The 24575-nt window shown below is 46.9% G+C and overlaps 1 protein-coding gene across 2 annotated transcripts in view; it reads left to right on the top strand.

Annotated features, from left to right (window-relative positions):
* TMTC4 (transmembrane O-mannosyltransferase targeting cadherins 4) overlaps positions 1–24575 on the top strand; it is a 61204-nt gene that overhangs the window by 1809 nt on the left and 34820 nt on the right. For both annotated transcript variants that reach the window (XM_065901917.1, XM_065901916.1), the window contains exons 2-5: positions 4471–4686; positions 9347–9462; positions 10908–11124; positions 15486–15573. In XM_065901917.1, coding sequence (XP_065757989.1) covers positions 4525–4686; positions 9347–9462; positions 10908–11124; positions 15486–15573 — 583 coding nt within the window. In that variant the 5' untranslated portion in view covers positions 4471–4524. The remainder of the gene's footprint in view (positions 1–4470; positions 4687–9346; positions 9463–10907; positions 11125–15485; positions 15574–24575) is intronic.

Genomic DNA, 24575 nt, shown 5'->3' with positions numbered 1-24575 from the left:
TCAGCAGTGTGGTCACTGGTGGGGCTAACGTGCCCTGTGTGGGCTGAACCTGAGCCATGATGTTGCTCCTTTCTTCTCTGTTCATGAGGCAGACTTCCATGGCCCAGGAGCCAGGGCTCGCAGGCAGAAGGACATCCCCTGGGGAAGACGAATGGGGTGATGCCGCCCAGGGCCCATCCAGAGAGAAGCAGAATGTGCACCTTTTCCTGGTTCATGCTGCTGTTTAGTCGCTCGGTCGTGTCTGACTGAGTCGTGCGACCCCATGGACTATAGCCTGCCGGGCTCCTCTGGTCCATGGGATTTCCCGGGCAAGAATACTGGCTTGCCATTTTCCTTCTCCGGGTACAAAAAGGCAGAAGGGACCTTTCTCCCTCCAGGTGCCACTTCATGCTGGCAGGGTTCTTGTACCTGAGCTTCCAGCCTGCCTGCAATCCTTACAGAAAAAAAGTCCATGGTGGCTCAGACGGTAAAGTCTGTCTACAGTGTGGGAGACCCGGGTTCAATCCCTGGGTTGGGAAGATCCCCTGGAGAAGGACATGGCAACCTACTCCAGTACTCTTGCCTGGAAAATTCCATGGACTGAGGAGCCTGGTAGGCTACAGTCCATGGGGTCACAAAGAGTCGGACACGAATGAGCGATTTCACTTTCACTTTTGCTGTTGGAGGAGGAGGATTAATGTGTTCAGCCACATGGTTTATGCAGGATATACAGATGCCTGGTCTCGGGGAGCCAGTGCCCTGGATCTGCCCAAAAGAAGGGTGCCCTTCTCTCAGTTGCATCAGGTTACCTGATGGGCTCCTGCTGGCCTTGGTTGGCTAGCCCATCCTCAGGAATAAAAGTTGACGTGTTGTTCAGTCACTCAGTTGTCTCCAACTCCTTGTGACCCCATGGACTGCAGCATGCCAGGTTTCCCTGTCCTGCACTATCTCCTGGAGTTTGCTCAAACTCGTGTCCTTTCCGTCAGTGATGCTGTCTGACCATCTCATCCTCTGCCACCTGCTTCTCCTCCTGCCCTCGATCTTTCCCAGCATCAGGGTTTTTTCCAGTGAGTCAGATGTTTGCATCAGGTGGTCAGAATATTGGAGGTTCAGCAACATGATGGCAACATGGGTGATCCCAAGACAGGATGTCAGGGACTGGGCCACCGGGAACTAATCTCTGCAGAATAATGAAGTGAAGTGAAAGTCACTCAGTTGTATCTGACTCTTTGGGACCCCATGGATTATACAGTCCATGGAATTCTCCAGGCCAGAATACTGGAGTGGATAGCCTTTCCCTTCTCCAGGGGATCTTCCCAACCCAGGGATTGAACCCAGGTTTTCCTGCATTGTAGGCTGATTCTTCACCAGCTGAGCCACAAGGAAAGCCCAATAATAACGGTAGTGGGAACCCATTGTTTCCATTTATGCTCTCGCTTAATCCTTAGCATGACCTCCTGGTACCCTGTGGTGCTGATGAGGAATGGATCCTTGGAAAGACCAGGCAACTCAGGGTCGTGTAGGTAGCAAATCCAAATCTGTATGCCCGCAGAGCCTGTGCTGTTAACCTCTGGGCTAGACTCAGGTTCCTGACATGCTGTAGCAGAATTGCATTTGCTGAGCCACAGTATTTTCTGAGCTACCCTACTCTGCCCATTAGCAATCAGGCCTTAAATGGAAAGGGCATTTGTGAGTGTCCTTGCGGGCAGCAGAGAAGTGGGGATCTTGGACCAGGGAAGGGAAGCAGCAATGAAGAGGGAAGAATCAGCCAGGATGGGGAGCGGGGCAGAATCTAGGCTCCCTGATGTCCCTGCCAGAGCAGAGGGGGAGCCCTTCTGAGATGGGCTTATCCATCCTTTTGACCCCCCAAGAGTCCAGGCCTGGTCCCGATGTTCGAGTCTATAGTCTGCCTTCCGTCTGTCTCAGCAGTCCTTGCCTGAGGACCAAAAGCACTAGTGTGTGTTACAGACAATCTGAGATGAAAAGGGAGGCCAGCAACTAATGTCGTTCAGTCGCTAACTCGTGTCTGACTGCGACCCCGTGGACTGCAGCACATCGGGCTCCTCTGTCCTTCACCATCTCCCGGAATTTGTTCAAATTCATGTCCTTTGAGTGGATGATGCCATCCAACCATCTCATCCTCTGCCGCAGCAACTAATTCAGGAGCACAAATGAGTTCCCGATGCAGTACTCTTTCTAGAGGGCCATTTGCACCTCAGAGATCCACTTGTAAAATACTGGTATCATCAACTCAATGGATATGAGTTTGCGCAAACGTCAGGAGATGGTGAAGGACAGGGAAGCCTGGCGTGCTGCAGTCCATGGGGTCGCAAAGAGTCAGACACATCTGAGCGACTGAACATCAAACTCAAATATCTGGGCCTGAGGCAGACAACACGAAGACCAGTTACAGGACCATCTGTCAGCTCACAGCTCCATTCACATTTAAGATTGATATGAAACTAATATAAACCATTTGCTTTCCTTCATATTCACTTTCTGAACTAAAGAACTCTTATATTCCCTCTGTATTACGTCAGGGTAGCTTCCTAACTGTTCAATCTTTTTTCAGTTGTAGCAGGAGTAATTTCTGGAGCTCAAATATGGACACAGTGGTTGGGGCCTGCGTGGTGACCTCCGTTGTGTTTGCAACTGTAATTTGGATTTGACCAGTGGTTTATCCTTTCAGTGAAAAGGTGGGGGGAAGTGACACACATTGGCTGGAATAATCCCCCTGTACTTGCTGAAAGCATGAGTCACAAATGAGTTACCTCAGGTGGAAAAGCTAGAGGGCCCAGCTCCACGAGAGCTGCAGAGCCCTTCCTCTGGGGGGTAATAGGTTTACCCCCTTCCCCCAGCCTGGACAGGAACAGTGCTGCCATAGAAGAGAGGGTCCCGTTGACTGTTGTTGGGTCCTCGGCACATTCACTCAGACAGACGGCTGCGGAAAAGAGGCCCGTGATGTCCAGTGGTCCCTTGGGCTGACTTCTCATTGATTCCATCATGTGGGGTATTCCCTGGCATTCCTTGAAGAAAGTACTTGCAATAACAGTTAACCTTCCTTTGACAGTCATTAAACCTAGGCACTTTCGGTGGGTGTCCTGCTTAACCTTCATGACAACCATGTTAGGTGGGCCTACTTATCATCCCCATTTTAGAGGTGAGGAAACTGAGGCCCAGAGAGGTGAAGTAACTTGGCCAAAGTCAGGTAGGATTAGACCTAGACAAGATCCTGGTAAAACTACTAAGAGGGTGCCTATTGAAGGTGTGGTGGGCATGGGGACAGATACAATGGGATGGGGAGGGGAGGTGGTTTCATAATTGGTGAATTCCAGGTTAGGAAGTTCTTAGGCAACTGCTGGAAAGTCCTTTTGCTTTGCCGAGTTTACAGGATGTGAACTCAAAGATAGGCAGCACATGCAAGGCCACCGAAGTAAGAAATGGCAAGGCTGGGAGACAGCGTTTCGTTTTCATGTTTTGCCTATTTGAAAGAAAAGCTAAACTAAGTGTCTTTATAACTTGACTCCCTCACCAACATTGGAGGTCATGTCCTCACCTAGAAGAGGACCCCCCACTCTCCTTTAGGACACAGCCTAACAATGCTGTCCCCAGCATCTGTCTGCAGTGGGGCCTCCTTGCTCTGTCTGTCCCCTGGGTGGGAACCACGGGCCTGTGCCTGCCACCTCACCTCTGTTAAACTCCTCTTTCTCCCAGATTTTCATTGAATGGGCAGCAGTGTCTGTGTTCTGTAGAGAGACCGTAAGCTCTTTCACAATCAGGACCATGCTTCACGTGCACACACGTACAAACACACATGATTGTTGTGCTGAGACCCAACAATGAATATGTATTGATTTTTCTTGATTGCATGAAGCAAGATGGTAACTTTTTTTTTTTAACTTTGTAAACTGGCTCAAGGACTATAAAAATGATCTGCCTTCTGGGGCTGATAAACATAGGATTCGCTTAAATCAGTGTTTCTCAGGGATAATCCAGCATCAGAAACCCAAAGACTCCTGACGTGGTCGGTTGTGTCTGGGACCAGGAGAAGCTCCCTGTGCCCAAGGTGATGGTTCTGCCCACTTGAGGTTTGAAAGCACCCCTTAAAGCAGTTTAGGATCACACCCTATAAACTCACAGCATAAATAAATAATTGACCGTCGAGCTCTTTTTCACTTGAGATAATCATACCTACTGATGTGTGCATGTGTGCTAAGTTGCTTCCGTTGTGTCTAACTCTTTGCAACCCAATGGACTGCAGCCCGCCAGGCTCCGCTGTCCATGGGATTCTCCAGGTAAGAATACTGGACTGGGTTACCATGCTGTCCTTCAAGGGATCTTCCTGACCCAGGGATCGAACCTGTGTCTCTTACTTCTCCTGTATTGGCAGGCGGGTTCTTTACCACGAGCGCCACCTGGGAAGCCCGCCTACACAACAAACCTCCTCCCAAGGCGTTGATGAGTACTGATGTCGTGTCACTTTTCCCGCAGGTTTCTAGCCAGCAGAATGCTGGACCCAGAGGCCGGTGGGGCGCAGCTGTCAGGATGGCCGAGTGGGACGCCAGCCTGGACCACATCATCCCATCCTCTGTTCTTCCTCCCTTCTGGGCAAAGTTCCTCGTGGGTTTTGCTTCCCTCGTGTGTTTTGCCCGGAGCTACGATGGAGACTTTGTCTTTGATGACTCTGAAGCCATTGTTAACAATAAGGTTCGTATCTTGATGTCTGTCTGGTAAACTGACTTGCCTGCATCTCAGTAGTGATCTGCATCAATTATTTTCTATGGCCGTGGTCCTCAACCTCTCTGACACCAGGGACCAGTTTTGTGGAAGAGTTTTTTTCCTCGGACTGGGGCGGCGGGGGAATGGTTTCAGGATGATTCAAGCGCATTATATTTACTGCGCGTTTTATTTCTATCATTAGTACATCAGCCCCACCTCAGCTCACCAGGCATTAGATCCCAGAGGCTGGGGACCCCTGCTCCACTGAACTTTCGCTGAGCCTTTATCTGAGCCCCCATCGTGCTCCAGATTTCCCATCTTTTTATAGAGAGCATCTCCTTGATTTAGGGCCCCTTTTATTGCTGGCAGCAGGGTCTCCCAGCCTTGCCTAACCTCAGGCTTTGCCCTGGCTGGGTGCCCTGCATGAGGCCCCAGCCCACACACATGTCAGAGAGACCGTTCTTCTAACATGACAAGGCCATGGTATTGCAGAGTCTTGAAGGCTATTTCAGGTTTTGTGAGAAAATTTTACAGAACTCTAAGCCAGAAGGATGCCCCCATCAGACATACACACACACCATGTATCTGCATACACACACACACACACACACACGCGCGCGCGCGTGCGCACATGCACACACACACATCTGCTGCAGTGGTGGGCAAGTCTGATCCCCCACTGGAAGGCGTGTCCTTGGCTGCAGGCAGTGAGCCGGCCCCTTCTGTGTCCTTTGTTTGGAGCATCAGGACATCCTGCTGACAGTTGCAGATGACCTGGAGTTTGCTGCCCGAGGAGGCTGCAGTCCCTGCTCATTTCGTCCCTCCTCGTTTCACGTGTGGAGACTCAGATTTGCTGAATTTGCAAAACCCCAGCCAGTTCTGCTCACCAGTGGGTGCAGGGGAAATGATATTCTCTCTCAGTCGCTAGCTATAGAGGTAGAGAAGAAGAAATTGGTTTGTGGGAAGGGAAGAAAAGGGTTTCATTGAGCTAAAAGAAAATCTGAACAAGAAACTTGGAGGCAGAGAGAGCCCAGAGGAGAAAGAAGGTGGAAAGAATGTAGTTAGAACCTTTGTGATGGGAAATGGCTACCCTTTCCAGTATTCTTGCCTGGAAAATCCTATGGACAGAAAAGCCTGGCGGGCTACAGTCCATGGGGTCACAAGAGTCGGGCACAGCTTAGTGACTAAACCAAACCAGCCCCGACTCAGCAGATGTTTTGTGTCTGCCTTAAGGGGCCAAGAGAACCTGAAGGAATTCACTCCTCTCTCTTTCTCTAGTAGATACAATGGTAGCATCTCTTTGTAACATTGTCCTTAATGCTCTGCAAATTTTGAAGTCATAAGCTTTTCCCACATGTGGAGAAAGCCATTTTCCTATTGAAAGTGTGAAGGAAAATTCTCTGTGCAAGGAACGTGTATGAGGTGGGGTGGAGGGGAGGGGGCGAGGGGTAAGGAGGTGACTGTTTGGCGGATAGTTTATTTGTAACATCCTGTAAATGATTTGCTTCATTTCCATGGCACAGACTTCGGCCCTGGTGTTTATTCTGAATCCAAGTTCTTCACTTGTAATTTCCCTCAAGTTCGTCCAGCAGTTTACTGCAGATTTTTCTCTTCCAGTTCTTTTTGCAGCAGTGCTTAGGAGCAAAAGAAGTGTGTTAGCTCTGAGCAACAGTGTCACATGGGTGGCTTAATAGCGATTCTCCAGTGGGATACGTGGCTTAATAGCTGCTTTCCAGCGAGGATATGTGACTGCCTTTATTGTTTTGGCTGTGCTGGGTCTTCACTGCTGTGCAGGCTTTTCTGCAGCTGTGGAGAGGAGTGGCTACTCTCTAGGTGCGGTGTGCAGGCTTCTCACTGCTGTGGCTTCTCCTCTTGGGAACGTGGACGCAGTCGTGGCCGCACGCGGGCTCAGGAGCTGTGCTGTGCGGGCGTAGGTGCCTCGCAGCTTGTGGGATCTTCCTGGACCAGGGATCGAACCTGTGTCTCCTTCATTGGCAGGCAGATTCTTAACCACTGGACCACCAGGCAGGTCTGCCTTTATTATTGTTATTTTAAAATTCCATTTGTTGAGAGTTTCTTGGCTCTGCCACTCTAAGAGAATGTATGAAGTGTCAACTCTGGACCCATGTTGAAGAGCTTTGGTGAGCGGGAGACACGAACCGTGTCATACATGAGATGCCTGGGATGGGGTTGTGCTCCTCTTTCCTTCTGGGAGCGAAGGCAGATGGAGGCGCTCTGTGACCCCCTGCACATTGTCTTGGCAGAGTTTTCTGGAGCATCACACTGTGGCCCTTTGTTCACTTGTGAGCCCGCTTTTTTCCCCCTCCCTGTCTAATGAAAGGCCCTCGTCTGTTCACTGGCACCGTGCCTGCAATAATGTGGAACAGGCTGTGACTGGAGTTTCTTGGTGTTAAAGGCTGTTTTCCAGATGCTTCCTTGTAGTGTTGAGTTGCCTGTTTTCATGGAGATGATGATTTTCTTTGAGACAGTGGAGTCAGCAAGCATTTGAGACACAGCACATCTTTTCTAGAAATCATTAGGAGGAAAAATTGACCTTTCTTCCTGCGGCGCGCCCTGCTGTGTGTGGGCTACACCCAATCAAATATTTAGAGCTTTGTTGGTGTTCGTTTTCTGCTCAAACACAGGGAAAGATCCTTTCCTCCTTCCTTCACAGCTGAGCAGGTAGCTCTGGGACAATGCAAAAGTACGTGACTTCCAATGGGGTAACGGAATAAACAGAGTTAGTGGGTGGATCACACGACCCTCATGAAATAGCGACTTGGCTCTTAGAGGCGGATGTGTGCACTCAAGGCCCCTGAAGCTGATACCCACCGGAAGTGAAATTCACCCACTAAGTGGGCATCAGGTCACCAGCTTGCCTCTGTCCCGTGTCATCAAACTTTTCCCTTTGCGTCATTAAGCACCTAAGGCTTCCCAGGTGGCGCAGTGGTAAAGAACCCACCTGCCAACACAAGAAACGCGGGTTCGATCCCTGGGTCGGGAAGATCCCCTGGAGGAGGAAATGGCAGCCCACTCCAGTATCCTTGCCTGGAGAATCCCACGGACAGAGGAGCCTGGCGGGCCACGTCCATTAGGTCACTAAGAGTCGGACAGAGCCGAGCGACTAAGCACAGCAAACATATACTGAATTCTGCTGTGTGTCCTGGACCCTGGTTGTTCTCTGGGAGTGGCCGTGATTTGGCCCACTTCTTCCATCTGGGCCCTCACCTATCTTCGGATTATCGTGAGCAGCAAAGACTGCCCTGTTTGGATGCAGACCCGGATAGAGGTGCTCAGCAACACATCCGGTGGTGTCATTTGTGGGTGCACTTCTGCCTGCATGGCCCCGAGCCAGGTCTTCCAGCCCACCCAGGAGTCACCGGGCCTTGTGATCTCCCTTAAGGCCTGCCTTCTTAGCTGAAGTTCATCAGAGTTGTTTTCGTTACTGCCGTGAAGTATCTTGACTCCTCTACCTTGCAGTACTTATCACATCATTAATTTCTAGACCCTAAAATAGTCCTGTTTAACCATGCTGTAGAGAGAAAGTTAATATTCAGTTTTGATGCTTTCTCCAAGTGCTTTGTCTGCCTTTCTTCTTCTTAAGCACAGTTTTAGTAATCTAGTTTCATATTTAAATGTTAAAAAAAAGAAGATTCATTTTAAAGCATCTATATAGTTCAGTACCAAATTAAATTACCTTCTAAGATAGGTATTGTTTTAGAATATTTGGTCATTTTTATCTTTAAAAATTATGTGGAAGTTGTTTTTTCTCTAATTTTACTATCTGCTTAGCTCATAATCCAAAATGGGAAGGTTTAAAATATATGGTCGGGAAGACTCCCTGGAGAAGGAAATGGCAGCCTCCTCCAGTATTCTTCCCTGAAGAATCCCATGGACAGAGGAGCCTGGCGGGCTACAGTCCATGGGGTCTAAACAGCAGCCTTACATATTGGATGTGAGAGAGGGTGATAGTGACCTCACTTAGCTGCTTGGTCCATTCGTTCATTCTGCATGGATTGAGCCCCTTCTCTGCACTCCCCGCAAACCCGGAGGGAGGGGCCCAGGCCTGGAGGAGCCCCAGCGCAGTGGGGCAGATAGCAGTCACGTGACTGTGAACCTCCTGGGAAACAGGCGCTGTGAAGACAGGTAGAGGATGCTCTGGGCCCCCCAGGAAGAGAATTGTTTCAGCTCCGGAACGTCGTAGCCCAGTGGCTGAAATACAACGAGCAGGAGAATCTGAGCTCTGGCGAGCTGAGGGGTGGCCATCTGGTCACAGACCCGTGGGTGCACCGTCTTGGGGCGGGTGGCAGCAGGGGCCACTTGGGGACCAGAGGCCAGGGGCAGAGCCAGAGTCTGGGAGATGCGCCAGCAGAGTTCAGCTGAGGGGCCAGAGCACCCCAACTGCGGTGTCCCCGTAGGACATCGGCTTGGTCCTGGAAGGGGCTGGGGCTCTCATAGTGGGTGGGAGAGACCACTTGGAGAACGTGCAGAGCGGGGCACAGTGGAGTCCCGATGAGGCCCGGCTGGGTGCTGGGTGTGAGGGTAACGGTGGATGGACCCAGGACCAGTGGGAGACATGGAGAAGAGAGGGCTTCCGCCCAGGGGGAGGGTGCAGTCCCGACCCCGCTGTCTGCTGTGTTGCCCGCAGGACCTCCGCGCGGAGACTCCTCTGGGGGACCTGTGGCATCATGACTTCTGGGGCAGCCGGCTGAGCAGTAACACCAGCCACAAGTCCTACCGCCCCCTGACCGTGCTGACCTTCAGGTGAGGTGCCGCCGGATGGCCGTGGGGGAGGGGAAACCCGACGCTTGTGCGTGACGTTGCACTGGGTGGGGTGTAACAAGGGGCCCCGGTCAGGGGTTCCAACAGATGTACAAGCCGTGGTGCAGACACTCACCCGTGCAGCCACTCAGAGGAGACCTGCCAGGCCCCCAGCAAGGATGCTCTGATGAAGCGGTCCCTACTTTGCACAGTTCTCTCAGGTTGCACCCTTTGCAGCTTAAGCTGGAGGAAACAGTATGTCAAGGCAACAGGTGGCCTCTAATTAAATTGTATTTGATTTCACTATAGAAAAAGAAGTAAGTTATAAATCTTCCTCCTGTGAACCACATCAGTCTTCCCTGGTGACTCAGAGCTAAAGCATTCACCTGCAACACAGGAGACCCAGGTTCGATCCCTGGGTCAGGAAGATCCCCTGGAGAAGGCAAAGGCTACCCACTCCAGTATTCTTGACTGGAGAATTCCATGAACAGAGGAGCCTGGCAGGTTCATGAGGTCACAAAATGTCGGATACAACTGAACGACTAGCAGTTCACTTCTGTGACCACATCGATATCAAAAAACAAAATGAAACTAAAGATGATCTCACCACCACCCATCAATCAGGGAGCTGTTTGCATTAGATTAATTGATCTCACAGAAGTTCCCATGCATAGCTGTTTCTCAGGTATATTGGATAATCTATGTGTAGATCCCTCAAAAGTGAAAGTGAAAGTCGCCCAGTCGTGTCCGACTCTTTGCGACCCCATGGACTATATAGTCCATGGAATTCTCCAGGCCAGAATACTGGAGTGGGTAGCCTTTCCCTTCTCCAAGCGATCTTCCCAACCCAAGGATTGAACCCAGGTCTCCCACACTGCAAGCAGATTCTTTACCAGCTGAGCCACAAAAAGAAGTATAGAAATGCTGAATCAGAACCACTCATGATTGAAAAAGAGACAAGAATCCTTGACAGGGAGGAAGTGCTTCATTGTTCAGAAGGCTGGTGGGCAGACTGTCAAGGGGTATTTTGGGAGCTTGGGGGCAGGGAGAATAGACAAGTCACTTGACCATCTTCAATCCAGGTCCCTGTGGAGCAGCCTGAGTAACGTGTGGTCTGTTTTATCTTTATGAAAGACAGCCTTGCCTTGATCACACCTGAATAATTGTCTTTTTTTTTTTTTTTTTTTTGGCATTTCCTCTCCAAGTATTTTCTGTTCCACTCCTCTGAGAGGTCCTTATCTCCCGTTTTCCCCTCTGTAGTTAATTACGTTCTTAGCTCATCTTCACCCTTCTTAGCTTAACAGGCATTATTTGTCTTGACGCTGTTTTTATCAACTGTGCACATGTGCTCCTTCAGCATGCTCACACACCAGCCTTTCCCTCCAGCCGGTTCGCGTTTTCCTTGCGCGCCTCTGCACCTCCTCTGTGAATACCTTCCTTCCCGGCAGGATGAACCACTACTTGTCGGGAGGCTTCCACCCCGCGAGCTTCCACGCGGTCAACATCGCCCTGCACGGCGGCGTGTCCGTGCTCCTGGTGGACGTCTTCTCCGTGCTCTTCGGGGGCCTGCAGTACACGAGCAAGGGCCGGCGGCTGCACCTGGCCCCCAGGTCGGCCCTGCTGGCCGCCCTGCTGTTTGCCGTGCACCCGGTGCACACGGAGTGTGTGAGTACCGTCCGCCGGCCATCTCTGCACTCGTGTGAGATAGCTGCGGTCCACGAGCTGGCTTGTTCCCCTAAAACGGGCTTCCCTCGGCTTCGTACGGCTATAGAAGGCCCACTTTCAGACACCCAGAACAGTGATTTGTGGGGACAGCAGGTCTCCCTTAGGACAAACGCAGGGTCCCCGATGGGCCAAGACTTCAGAATGACCATATGGTATGATCTCCGGTGATACTCTCTGTGTCCCTTATGAGACCTCACTGGGAAGGTGTGGATGGTGGACCTTGCCCAGCTTCTGGGCCTAAAGCCAGAGGCTGAGATTGCCTTTTTTCCTGAAAAGGGATCTGATGCAATTTTTCTCTGTTAGCCGAGAGCTTTTGTGATTTCCAAAATACTTCCTCACACTTTACACGATTGTCACCAAAACGCTGAGGGTTCAGCTGGAGCAGCATAACAATTTCCACTTGACAGAAGAGGAAGCAGCCACGGAGGACAAATTAGGGACTTAACCCAGGTCCATCACGTGGCCAAGGGGTGTAGGGATAGAATTTAAGATCTGGTCGTCTGAACCTGTGCTGAGGAGAGGTCAGCGTGCTGCAAGCTGAGCTGGTGAGTGGGTCCCTACGTCCTGCCGGGACCTGCTCATGAATTCGCCCACCTTGCTTCTCATCTCCCATCCCTCCATTCCACGACAGCCATTCAAACTCAAATATTTGAGAAAAAGTCATCGGTCATTAAAAATGCTAATTTTTAATGACCGATGACTTTTTCTCAAAGATTAGCATTCTAAAGATAGATCAGCTGTCTGTTCACCTTTCCTTGTTTCGGCAAATAGCCAGTATTCAGTTTCATCCTCTCTATCAGTTCAGTTTAGTTCAGTTGCTGAGTTGTGTCTGACTCTTTTCAACCCTGTGAACTGCAGCACGTCAGGCCTCCCTGTTCATCACCAACTCCTGGAGTTTACTCAGATTCAAGTCCATTGAGTCAGTGATGCCATCCAACCATCTCATCCTCTGTCGTCCCCTTCTCCTCCTGCCTTCGATCTTTCCCAGCATCAGGGCCTTTTCAAATGAGTCAGCTCTTCACATCAGGTGACCAAAGTATTGGAGTTTCAGCTTTAGCATCAGTCCTTCCAATGAACACCCAGGACTGATCTCCTTGAGGATGGACTGGTTGGATCTCCTTGCAGTCCAAGGGACTCTCAAGAGTCTTCTCCAACACCACAGTTCAAAAGCATCAATTCTTTGGTGCTCAGCTTTCTTTATAGTCCAACTCTCACATCCATACATGACTACTAGAAAAACCATAGCCTTGACTAGATGGATCTTTGTTAACAAAGTAATGTCTCTGCTTTTTAATATGCTGTCTAGGTTGGTCATAATTTTTCTTCCAAGGAGTAAGTGTCTTTTAATTTCATGGCTGCAGTCGCCATCTGCAGTGATTTTGGAGCCCAAATCACTTTAGGCTTTGGGCTGGATCCCCAGGGGAGGGAGGAGACCTAACGGAGGGGGTTTCCTTGCCTCTTGTCTGTTTAAAGACCAGGATGTCAGCCCCAGGGGGTTCCCCGAGGACACTAGTGCCACTGTAGGATTTTTTTTTTCTCGAAGCATTGGTGAAGATTTTGGATTGCTTGAATTCAGGTGTCAGAGAGGGAAGGCCAAATGTCCTTAATACTCCTGCTCATCCAGTGAAGCCAGAATTTATACTGAAGGAATCAGGTGGTGAAACAACCCCCCTTCTCCCTTCCCTCATTCCTTCTATGGCTCCCACACAAATTGTGCCCAGTAGGGAAATGCCACCACCTCCTGTGTTACGGACTCAGGGAATGGTGGTGACTTTTCCAGAAAACTCTGATGGGAGTGTTTCAGGTTATCTGTAAGGGGGAAAAAAAATCTTTATAAATAACTTTGCCTGAAAATACATATTAATGCAAATAACAGAAAAGAAAAAAATCTCTCTGTACCCATGCACATTGGCCAAACAATTCAACTCAGTACCTTCTTGGATAGCCTTTAAAATGTTCTTCCTATTGAATCTCTTTAATTTATGCCAAAAATTCACTGAAGGACTAAATACTCTGTACACTGAAACACTTATCACACTTTTTTTTGAGACTTATTTTCTTTTTTAAATTAGTTTTTATTGGAGTATAGTTGATTAACAATTTTGTGTTAGTTTCTTGCTATATAGCAAATGAATCAGTTATCCTTACACACATATCCCCACTTTTTTGGATTTCCTTCCCAGTTAGGTCCCCACAGAGCACTGAGCAGAGTTCCCTGTGTGATACAGTAGGTTCTCATTAGTGCCATACTTTTTAAAACCTGTTTTTCTTCATGTCAGATGATGTAATGTACGTTCCTTAAGACCTGGGAGTATCTTCACTTAGCCAAAGGTAGAATGTTTGTTTTAAAAATGAGTTTATGATATTTAAAGTTCATCTTAGTGGAAGTCTTTTTTTTTTTTTTCCTTCCCAGATTTGGATGATTTACAACATTATATGTTAGGGGGAGTCTTTAAATGTACCTCAACCACTCAGATAACAAGTAGTTTAGGCTGGCCTTTGCCCCTCACCCCTGGTATTTATCCAAGGCATTTCCCTCCCCTTCACCCAGTATAGGAAGCCTTGTTCTCTGACCTTCCACGTTCCCAGCCCCTGCTTCCCCAACCCCCTTGCTCTCAGGACCTTCTTGGATGCCCTTCTCTGGGTTGGCTTTGCTTACTGTCTCCTCTGAAAGGCTCTGGGATGCTGGACCATCCTCGGGCCCTGTGAAGAGCTGCAGCTGGCAGATGCTGCTCGCGCCCCTCTCTGGTCCTGATGGGAGGCCCATGGCACCAGCTTCTTCCTCCATCACTGGCCGCGGAGCCGCAGAGCCCACAGCTGCTTCTCCCTAAGCTGCCATGTCCTTGGTCCACTGCTCTATCCCTCCGCATCCCACCAACCATGTGCACCTGTCAGATTGACAGTGAACCAGCGCCCACTGTGGGCCGGGCTTTGTCTATTGGGTCTCACTGCATCCTCGATTTCACTGCATCTCTGGGCAAGTTACAGGCCAGAGGATTCCAGAAGTCTCATGACGTATTCACTGCCTTCATGAAGTAATCATTCCATTTACCCCTCCAGCACATCCTTGGCCCAGGCCTGTTGAACCTTTATTTGTCTTTAGCTTCTTTCCCGGGAGGAAGTTTTTTCACGTGCCTGGCAGTCACAGGTGGGACTCAGCTGTTAATCTTCTTAGCGATTGTGTGCCCCTGTGTCAGGAGCTCGCCATCAGACGGGTGTTTATCTCGCCAGCATCGGAAGCCACGCTGGTTGGGTGGAAACTGCTCCTAAAAGGCGTTTCTTTTAGCTGTGGCTTGTACACGCACCTAGGCACAGAATGTAAATATAGTGATTTTTCACATTCATTGTGAAATATACTCTCTTACCTCTGTTTGTAGGCTAGTCTTTGGGTCCAACATCACACTTCTCACTTTACGATGAACTTCCCAGGAACTAAAGCAAAACCTTGAGAGTCACAGGGCAAGCTCTGATACATGTCCCGTCTGGGTGCTAGTTAATTAAGGATGCCATGTAGACTAGATCAGTACTCAGGAGCACAGTTCTCTGTCTTTGGTTGACCTGAGACTTTTGGAGAACAATTGTTGGAGTAATCGGCTTGAAAGAAATGAAGCACCCATTTTGTATTGCTTCTTTGACACTAAGGTGGAGAAAGGGGCCATCATCAGGTGCAGAAAATGGGGAGGGGCAGGAAAGAAGTGCTGGAAATAGTACTCTGTTTTCATCTTACTGGTCAACCTCTTTTGAAGCCTTCTGCTTTCCAGGTTAACCCACTTAATTGGTTTTGGTCTAAAGGGAGGGAAAGACAGGCAGAGACAGCCCTTGAACCATTATCCCTGTGTCTTATTCCAGCTGACTGATGACGTGTAACACTTACTTCCCACCTGTCTTTCATGTTTCCAGTCAAATTTTCTTTATTAAATATCATGCCCTTTGAGCTGATAACATTTTCCAATTGAAAAATCCACCCTGGGCACCTGATCAGGGCAGAGGTCTCTGGGGCCATGGGCACAGCGTGCCGTGTGACAGGGCTATCCATGCATATGGGCATCGCTGCCTGTGTATGACCCACAGAAGAGCCACAGTATGTCAGAGTCAACCCAGCCTTCCCCTGGAAGCAGCTGACCCAGACCCTAGACCAAAAGTGAAAAGAGTCAGTTGTCAGATCACACCACAGTTAGAGGGTATATTTTAATAGGTGGCCGAGTCTCATAAGGTTTTCTATTTCTAAGGATGTTTTTGTGTTTCCAAAGTTTTGTGTAAATTTTTTTAACATAAATATTTTTCCTCTGCCTTCTTTTAAGGTTGCTGGTGTCGTTGGCCGTGCAGACCTCCTGGGTGCCCTTTTTTTTCTGCTGTCTTTCCTTGGCTACTGTAAAGCGTTCAGAGAAAGTAAGTGTGATGTTTTGCCCTCTTAATTTTACCTCTTCTTTGTGTTTCTGTTCTGTTGAGCAAGTGTTTTAACAGATGAGAAGGTGTCGGTTCGTGTAAGTTTTTCACTTTGAAGGAATGTGGGTCAAAGGTGTTAGCTGTTTTTAGTGATGTCTGTTACTCAGTTGCTTTTTTTCAGGACACAAAGATTGTGCTTCAACATTCACAATGTTCAGGAAGCATCTTGCTGAGTAGTGAAACCAAGAGCTTCTGCTCTTAGTGCTAAAGCAGTTGTGATTGATTTCTGTGATTTTTTTTATTTCCAGTAAAACTGAAGATGGGAAACGCTTTTGGTTATTTATTTTTAATTAAAACATGTTGGAGAAAAAAAATAGAAAAATGGTAAAAATGTATAGGTATGAATATGCACCTGGAGCATGAGGTTCTTATTTTTTCATTGTCATATTAATAATACTTAGAAAGTCTTTGTTGCTGGAACCAATGGAGTTGAAATAACCAGTTGTGTGTGTGTGTGCACACGTGCACACATGCACACAAGTGGCGGGGGTTGAATTGCCTGTTTATTAGCAGCAATGCATTTACTGAGATTCAGTAGAATCCCTGTATAACTCTACTAATTATATGATTCTGATTGCCTCCAAGTTACATCATCCCTTCCCAGTTGTCTTACAGTAGAAATCAAACATGATACATTTATACATGTTGGCCCTGGCAACAGTGTTATAAATTCAACTTCTGTTATAAATTCAGTTCATGACTGTAGAACTTTCGCCTTATATAATACAACTGAAAAGGGAAAATGAGAAGAAAAGGGAAAATGAGAGGAATGATCCCTATGGGTTGCTTGAGGAGGGCTTTTTCAGCAGAGTGAGTGAAAGTCTCTAAGTTGTATCTGACTGTTTGTGACCCCCCAGAGACTGTAGGTCACCAGGCTCCTCTGTCCATGAGATTTCCCAGGCAAGAATCCTGGAGTAGGTTGCCATTTCCTTCCCCAGGGCCTCGTCCTGACCCAAGACTCAAACCTGGGTCTTCTGCATTGTAGGCAGATCCTGTCCTGTCTGAGCCACCAGGGAAGCCAGTTTCAGCAGAAGCTGATATAGTAACACATTGGCTTCCTTGAGTCGTTTCCACAGCACTTCTCAAAGCTTAGGTTTGGTCCCTGCCAGGGCCTTAATGTTATCATTCATGTACTAATGCTTATACTTGGATTCCTCTTGTAAACTGATATCTTATTCATAAGCGAGGACAGGCTGTTCATTCAGGATCTTGTCTCTGCTGGGGCTGGTTGAAGTAGGGTCACTCAGGGCTGGTTTTTGCAGAGTTAGGAGTTTCCATAGAGGCTGCCTGGCCTGCGAAGCCTAAAATTCTTACTGGCCTATCCTTTGCAAAGTTTGCTGATCCCTGGGACAGATGACTGACAGGTGACTGTCACCGTGCTAGTGGTTCCAAAAGATTTTTTTAGCCAAGATTAATAGGGAGTTTCCAGCACAAATTTTTTTTTTTTAACTCATGAAGGTAGACGAGTTTGCTGTTAACATAAGTTACCATTTTTTGACTATCTACTATCACACATATGTGTGTGTAGTTGTCAATTATGTTACAGTCTTCAGTTCAGTCACTCAGTTGTGTCCGATTCTTTGTGACCTCATGGACTACAGCACACTAGGCCTCCATGTCCATCACCAACTCCTGGAGATTGCTCAAATTCATGTCCATTGAGTTGGTAATGCCTTCCAGCCATCTCATCCTCTGTCGTCCCCTTCTCCTCCCACCCTCAATCTTTCCCAGCATCAGGGTCTTTTCCAATGTGTCAGTTCTTCGCATCAGGTGGCCAAAGTATTGGAGTTTCAGCTTCAGCACCAGTCCTTCCAATAAATATTCAGGACTGATTTCCTTTAGGATGGACTGGTTGGATCTCCTTGCAGTCCAAGGGACTCTCAAGAGTCTTCTCCAACACTACAGTTCAAAAGCATCAATTCTTCAGTGCTCAGCTTTCTCTATGGTTCAACTCTCACATCCATACATGACTACTGGAAAAACCATAGCTTTGACGAGACAGACCTTTGTTGGCAAAGGGATATGCTGTCTAGGTTGGCCATAGCGTTTCTTCCAAGGAGCAAGCGTCTTTTAATTTCATGTCTGCAGTCGCCATCTGCAGTGATTTTGGAGCCCAAGAAAATACAGTCTGTCGCTATTTCCACTGTTTCCCCATCTATTTGCCATGAAGTGATGGGACTGGATACCATGATTTTAGCTTTCTGAATGTTGAGTTTTAAGCCAGCTTTTTCACTCTCCTCTTTCACTTTTATCAAGAGGCACTTTCATCAAGAGGCTCTTTAGTCCCTCTTCACTTTCTGCCATAAGGGTGATGTCATCTGTGTATCTTTAAGATAGGTGGAATTACCTTCCCTGCTGTCCACATGTAAGACACAGTTTAAGTAACTCGCCAGGACCACACAGCTACATATGGCTGAACTGGGTTCACACTCTTGAGTCTAACTCACTTCAAAGCCAGCCCCAACTAAATTGTCTTCATCAGCTTCCCTGTCCTCATGGGACCAGTGAGGCAAGCTTGTCAAAACAATCATTAAAAATAAACAGGGGGTGCATTCAGTTCTGTTAACGAATTGTTAAAGTGTTAGGTGCGGTAGAAACATCAAAGGTATGATCTAAGAACAGCCCCTGCTACTCACGTTGCCCACGTGTTTGTAAATGTGCAGCCAAGAATCAGAGCTCTTTTGTGGTAGAAGTTCAGTCTGGTACTTATTGAATACAAATAATAATAAATGATATTTGTTGTTTAAACTTATCATTTAAGTTACCTGGTCTTGGTTCTTTCAGATCTGAACATCAATTCAAAGAACAGTCGAGCATTCATTCCTCATAAACTTGAAGTTTAAGAGCGGTGTTTTTTACAGAGGAACAAATTTAATATTTTTTATAAGGGAACAAAAAATTGAGTGTTCTGAAGTGAATGATTTAACTAGGTAGAAAGATCTTTCAGAGAATACATTCCTTTTTAATAACCTCATTAGCTTTCTTTATAGATGCACTGTCTGTATTATAAAGCTCTGGACAATTTTTAACTGCCTGAGTTTATTGTAACAAGCAATTCTGTACTAACCTCTGGAATCCTGGCATTTTTTTAGAGTGAAAAAAAAGTCTCATATAACGTTTCTGTCTGCTTTTTTTTTTTTTTTTTTTTTGTACTTATGTAGAATAGCTCCAAGCGAGATCTTTTAGAATAGAATCTTTTTTTTTTTTTTAAGAAGAAAATAGCCTTATAGAAAAGGATAATTATTTTAAAGCGAGAAAGAAAGAAAAACACTAAGTCAGTGATGCGCTGGTTATTATTTCTGAACACCCAAAATGAAAAGTATTATTCTAATGATAAGACATCCTGTCAACATTTCTCTCTGTTAAAACCTAGTACATATTTTGGATTGGGAAAAGGTAATCTGTCTGCATGGGCTTCCCAGGTGGCGCTAGTGGTAAGAAATCTGCCTGCCAGTGCAGGAGATGGAGGAGATGTGGGTTCAACCCCTGGGTCGGGAAGATCCCCTGGAGGAGGAAATAGCCACCCACTCCAGTATCCTTACCTGAAAAAAATCCCATGGACAGAGGAGCCTGGCGGGAATACAGTCCATGGGGTCGCAAAGAGCCGCACGTGCCAGTCACACCATAGTTCAGGCAGGGTAACTCGACTCTTGGGATCTCGTTTCCTACTCTTTTCCACTCTGATTCAAGACATGTTTGTCTTTGGCGTACACAAAGTTAAGTCACACAGCTTAAAAGAAACGAGGGCAACTGCGTAACTCACATAGTCTAGGACGCTTGTGTTTTTTTTTTTAGATTTGGGGTTGCTGTCATCTGAATTGTGACCGCGGTGTTCGCGTGGGTTCTCCTTACTCAGGGGTTGCTACACTGGCTCGATTCTCCCAAAATGCTCCCCCCCCCCCCCCATTATTTTTGTTAGGAGAGCGGCGTCTGACTTCCTCATTCCGCGGGTGGAAGCGCCGCTTGCTTGGCTCCCACTCCTGGAACGAGAATCGGATGCTTGTTGTGCGGCTCTGGGCTCGGGCCGAGGGAGCTGGGGCCGCCTGACCGAGTTGAGTGACTTCCGCCCACGCACCGCGACGCACGCCGGCTTCCGGCGCGGAGATGCAGGCGTCGACTGGGGAAGACGGTCGCTCCTGGCATACGATGCTTTTTTTTCTGAAACGACAGCTTCCCCACTGGAGCGCCGTGCCAAGTCCGCCACGCAGCGCTTCCCTGAATTGCTCCCATCTGTTGGGCGCTTGGGGGTGTTGGCGCTGACCAGGGTCTTGCTGTTAATGCTTGTGGGGGTTTTGTTTCCCACCCCCACCGTGCTCCTTCCCCTCACCGCCGCCCCTGCCGCCCCTGCCGCCCCTCAGGCTTTGCCTCGGTTTACTGAAGGGATTGCATTACCTCAGAGACAGACACGGAAACAAGAAAAACATTTTCCAAGCCAGTCTTTCTGAAATTTTGGATTCTAAAGGGTTGATGTTTGCGAACGCTGAACAGTTCTTCTAGAGCAAGTTGTGAGAGATGTTGCATGCTGTAAGAATAGTTTTTTGGGGTTTATGTTTGTTTTTTTCATTTTCTCTCCTGGACCATTGTTGCTTAACAACTTAGTAGACTGGACGGATTTGAGATGGAGAGTTCTTAGCCTGAGACACTTACACTGAGTTTGGCACCAGTTTGGCTTCCCCCAGTGGCTCGGGTGAAGAATCCACCTGCAGTGCAGGAGACTCGGGTTCGATCCCTGGGTGGGGAAAGTCCCCTGGAGAAGGAAATGGCAACCCACTCTAATATTCTTGCTGGAAAAATCCCGTGGACAGAGGAGCCTGTTGGGCTGTAGTCTGTGGTGTGACAAAAGTATTGGACACGACTGAGCGAGTAAACAACAAACGATGCATCAGTTAGAACTCCCTATTTACGGAAGACTTTTTGAATAAAAGTATTCATAAATGCAGTTGTACTGGAGGTGGTATCCGCCTCTCAGGATTTATTTTTACTGTTTTTAGCTGTTAATTCTAAAATTAAAATAATCAGTTTTTCCTAAGTCTTTTTAATATTATTAACGTAATTTTTAAAAAAACAATTTATTTTAAAAAAGAATCTCTTACATGACAGAGATTATTCCTTTGTGAGGAGGTTCAAAGACTAAAAAGTGAGAAGAGAACTTCTGGCTGTATTTATTCACATTAATAAATTACTAACTTTTCAGTGTTAATTACCTCTCATAATTGCCTTTGAAATGTAGTAATACAGTAAAACTTCTAATAGACATCGAAATAAATAAAACCGTTGACTCATCCAATATTTTTTGAGTGCCAGCTGTATGCAAGGTGGCCTACTGTTTTCAGTTTCAACTGTCTTATTTAAATGATCAGGCAACTTCCCTGTGGTCCAGTGGTTAAGATTCTGTGCTTCCAATGCAGGGGGTGCAGGTTCCATCCCTGGTCAGGGAACTAAGATCCCACATGCCTTGGAGGCATGACCAAAAAAAGAAAGTTTTTTTAAGATAAATAAAAATAAAATGCTCAAAGTTGGGAATAAAAGAATAGCTTACATTAGTTACTCAGTAAAAACATACAAAAACACAAGTCTAAATTTATCTAGATTATGCTTACATATTTGCAACTGTTCGCATTAGTCACCTTGACAAATTACTGCTCAAAGAAAATAATAATTTGGCAAATTACAGGGTAAAACTATGCTAGAGGAGGTCTTATGACCGTAAGTCTACTAGGCTGGGCTGTTCCTAAACTCAGGACCACTTTCCCAGTTGATTATTTAATTTTTTAAGGCCTTTCTTGATTGTCCCCAGTACTAGAGATATTTTATTAATACTTTGTAGGCGGGCCTTGATTTATCATGCATCTCCCTTCTACGCATTTGTAAAGAGGACCCCTTTGATTTATGTGAGATAGTTTGAAAAGTACAGTTAGTCAATGGGCGTGAACTGCACAAGTCCATTTGTAGGCAGATTTTTTTCAATATGCGCTTCAGTATTGCAGAACCGAAAGTTGGTTGAATCCACCAATACAGACCAGCAGATACCAAGGAACACAGTGGGGCCTGACTGTGAAGTTATATGGAAGGGTTGGGCCCTAACTCTCCAGTTTAAAAGTCGACTGTTAAGCTCAGCTTTCCAGTTTGGATTGTGGAAAAGCTGAAGTGTATGTGCACGCTGTCTTAGGACTCCTGATGGCGAATCAAGTGACTAATCTGATAGGGGTTGGAGGAGAAAGAGGTGAATTTTAATAAGCAAGTCACTTCATATTTTCCGATTTTCAAAGGCAGACTTGGATTATAAATATCTGTGTAGATCATTTCATGGATGAGCTGGTTCTCTGAGCTTGTGACATTGTTGACCATGCTGTGTAGTAGGAAATACTGTGTGAGCCCTTCAGGTCATCGCAAAATTTCTAGTAGCACATTATAAAAAAAAAGAAAACAGGTTACCTGAATTTTAGCAATAGTTTCTTAGCCCAATATATCAAAAATATTGTAACTGCAACATGTAATCAGTATACAGATTATGAGCTGTTTGACATTCTTTCATATGGCGTCTTCAAAATTAGGTAGTGTATTTGACCCTTCCAACATGTCTCAATAGGGACCAGGTAAATTTCAAGTGTTCCCCAACCACCATGCCTCCTCTTGGACCGAGGTAAAGCCATTGTTCAGTTTATAACTGAGCCCTGAAATTACCATTGTTGAGAAGTGACCTGCCTTCCTGCTAAGTTGCTTCAGTTGTGTCCGACTGTTTGTGACTGTATGAACTGTAGCCCACCAGGCTCCTCTGTCCATGGGATTGTCCAGGCAAGAATACTAGAGTGGATGGCCGTGCCCTCCTCCAAAGGATCTTCCCGATCTAGGGATCGAACCCAGGCCTCCTGCCTTGCAGGCAGATTCTTTACTGCTGGGCCACTGGGGAAGTGACACTCATATTTAATAATCACTGAAACTGAAAAAACTTTTTCAGCACAGAATCATTGTCATCCTCTTTCACATGTTTCCATACTGGAACCAAACCAGAAGTATAAAGAAAGTTAAAGAGTAGGATGCTCCCAGAACAATTTGCTGAGGATTTGAGAGGTGGAGGGAGCCTGAGTCCTTTACAGAAATGGAGTTCGAGCAGTCTGGTGAAATTCTGAAGTGAGATTAGAGAGAAGTCTGTCAAAGAACCTGGAGGTTGCAGTTTTTAAATGTGTCCTTCTTTTTTTGGTGAAATCTCAAATTGAACCATCTAAAGAGAAGTCCATTTTAAATTCCAGGCAAGTGGAACCTGAGTCCTGTGGTCGTTTACCTTGGTGTTCACAGAGTGCTTTCAAGAGCAGTCCTTTGGGTGTTTTAATGGAGGAACTGGGAATTTTTTTCCTATCTAAAAACTACTGAGCCGTGGAGGGCAGGGTGGAATTAATCCATGTTATAGTCAAGTAAAACACAAGCTAATTCAGTTTTTCTAGGAAGAAATGTAAAATGATCAAGGGACTAAAATGTGAAAATCAGGGAACATTACACTGGGAAATCATAGTACATTTTAAGACTTCTGAACACAAATTGTGGGAATAGAAGTTTAAAAAATCAAATTCCAGTAAAGGGGTGAGGAGGGAAGAGGTTCCTTGGTTTTTTGTTTTGTTTTGTTTTTGGAGGGGGTTGTTTTGGCCGCTCCATGTGACTTACTGGATCTTAGTTCCCCAACCAGGGATCAAACCCATGCCCCCTGTGGTGGAAATCTGGAGTCCTAATCACTGGACCCCAGGGAAGTCTCTCTGTTATGGTTTCTAGTGAACTACTGAACCTAATGCCTAGTGGATATGAAAACAACAGCCGGGTCTGAGGTGTGGGGTTTTCAAGGGCGCAGGAGCCAGGGTGGGAGGCTCCATGGTAATTAATGGGTTCGTTTATAATTAAAGGGTATCTATTTGCATATAAGGATTCCCGGGTGGATCAGTGGTAGAGAATCCGCCTGCCTTTGAGTTGGGAAGATCCCTCAGAGGAGGAAATGACAACCCACTCCAGTATTCTTGCCTGGAAAATTTCATGGACAGAGGGGCCTGGTAGACTACAGTCCATGGTGTTGCAAAGAGTCAGACATAGCTGAGCACACACATGTTTACATATAAACTGCTGCTATGAGCAAATCCCGAAAAGTGGTTGGACGCAGACTCAGCACAACGTGTTCCAGGAGGAAGGGCTGAGAGAGCACCCTACGCTGAGAGGCGAGGACCAGCCCTTGGGGTCACCCTCCACCCAGCGCTCGCTCTCATGTGTCGGAAGGCGCGGTGTGCTGCAAGGTGAGCATGGCCCCTCTGCTTTGGCCTGGACCCTTGTGCTCACCTGCTACAACTTGTGGACTTTGCTCAAAATCATGTGCTAAGAGAAATGAAGTCATCCATTAGCTTTACCTCTACTTTGGCCATATTTTTTTTAAAGGTCTCAATGTCTTGGTGTCTGTAAACACTTGTCTGCTGCTGATTGCTAGCAAATGCCCAAAGTTGCTCAGTCGTGTCCAACTCTTTGCAAACCCATGGGTTATATAGTCCATGGAATTCTCCAGGCCAGAGTACTAGAGTGGGTAGCCTGTCCCTTCTACAGGGGATCTTCCCAACCCAGGAATCAAACCCGGGTCTCCTGCATTACAGGCAGATTCTTTACCAACTGAGCTATGAGAGAAGCCCAAAGAAAATAATAAATCCCAATAAGTACATGAATACCCCAATGCAATCATGTCTAATGTGACAGGGCTTTGTGATTGGGGCTCATAATTGTGATCTCTTGGTGTTACATGTATAATGTAATTAGTTTCTACAAGTGAAATTATCCTTAGTTTGCTTGATGGAACTAAATACTCTGATATACCATGGTTTTCAATAAAGACAACTTGGCTTCTAGGCACTGTGCCGCCTGGGATATTGGAGAGATGCTGCTCAGGATGGTGGGAGGCAGGTAGAAGGCAGGCGTGGGCT

This window comes from Muntiacus reevesi, chromosome 11 (assembly GCF_963930625.1).
Source record: "Muntiacus reevesi chromosome 11, mMunRee1.1, whole genome shotgun sequence".
NCBI lineage: Eukaryota > Metazoa > Chordata > Mammalia > Artiodactyla > Cervidae > Muntiacus > Muntiacus reevesi.
This window is presented reverse-complemented; position numbering and strand designations above follow the sequence as displayed.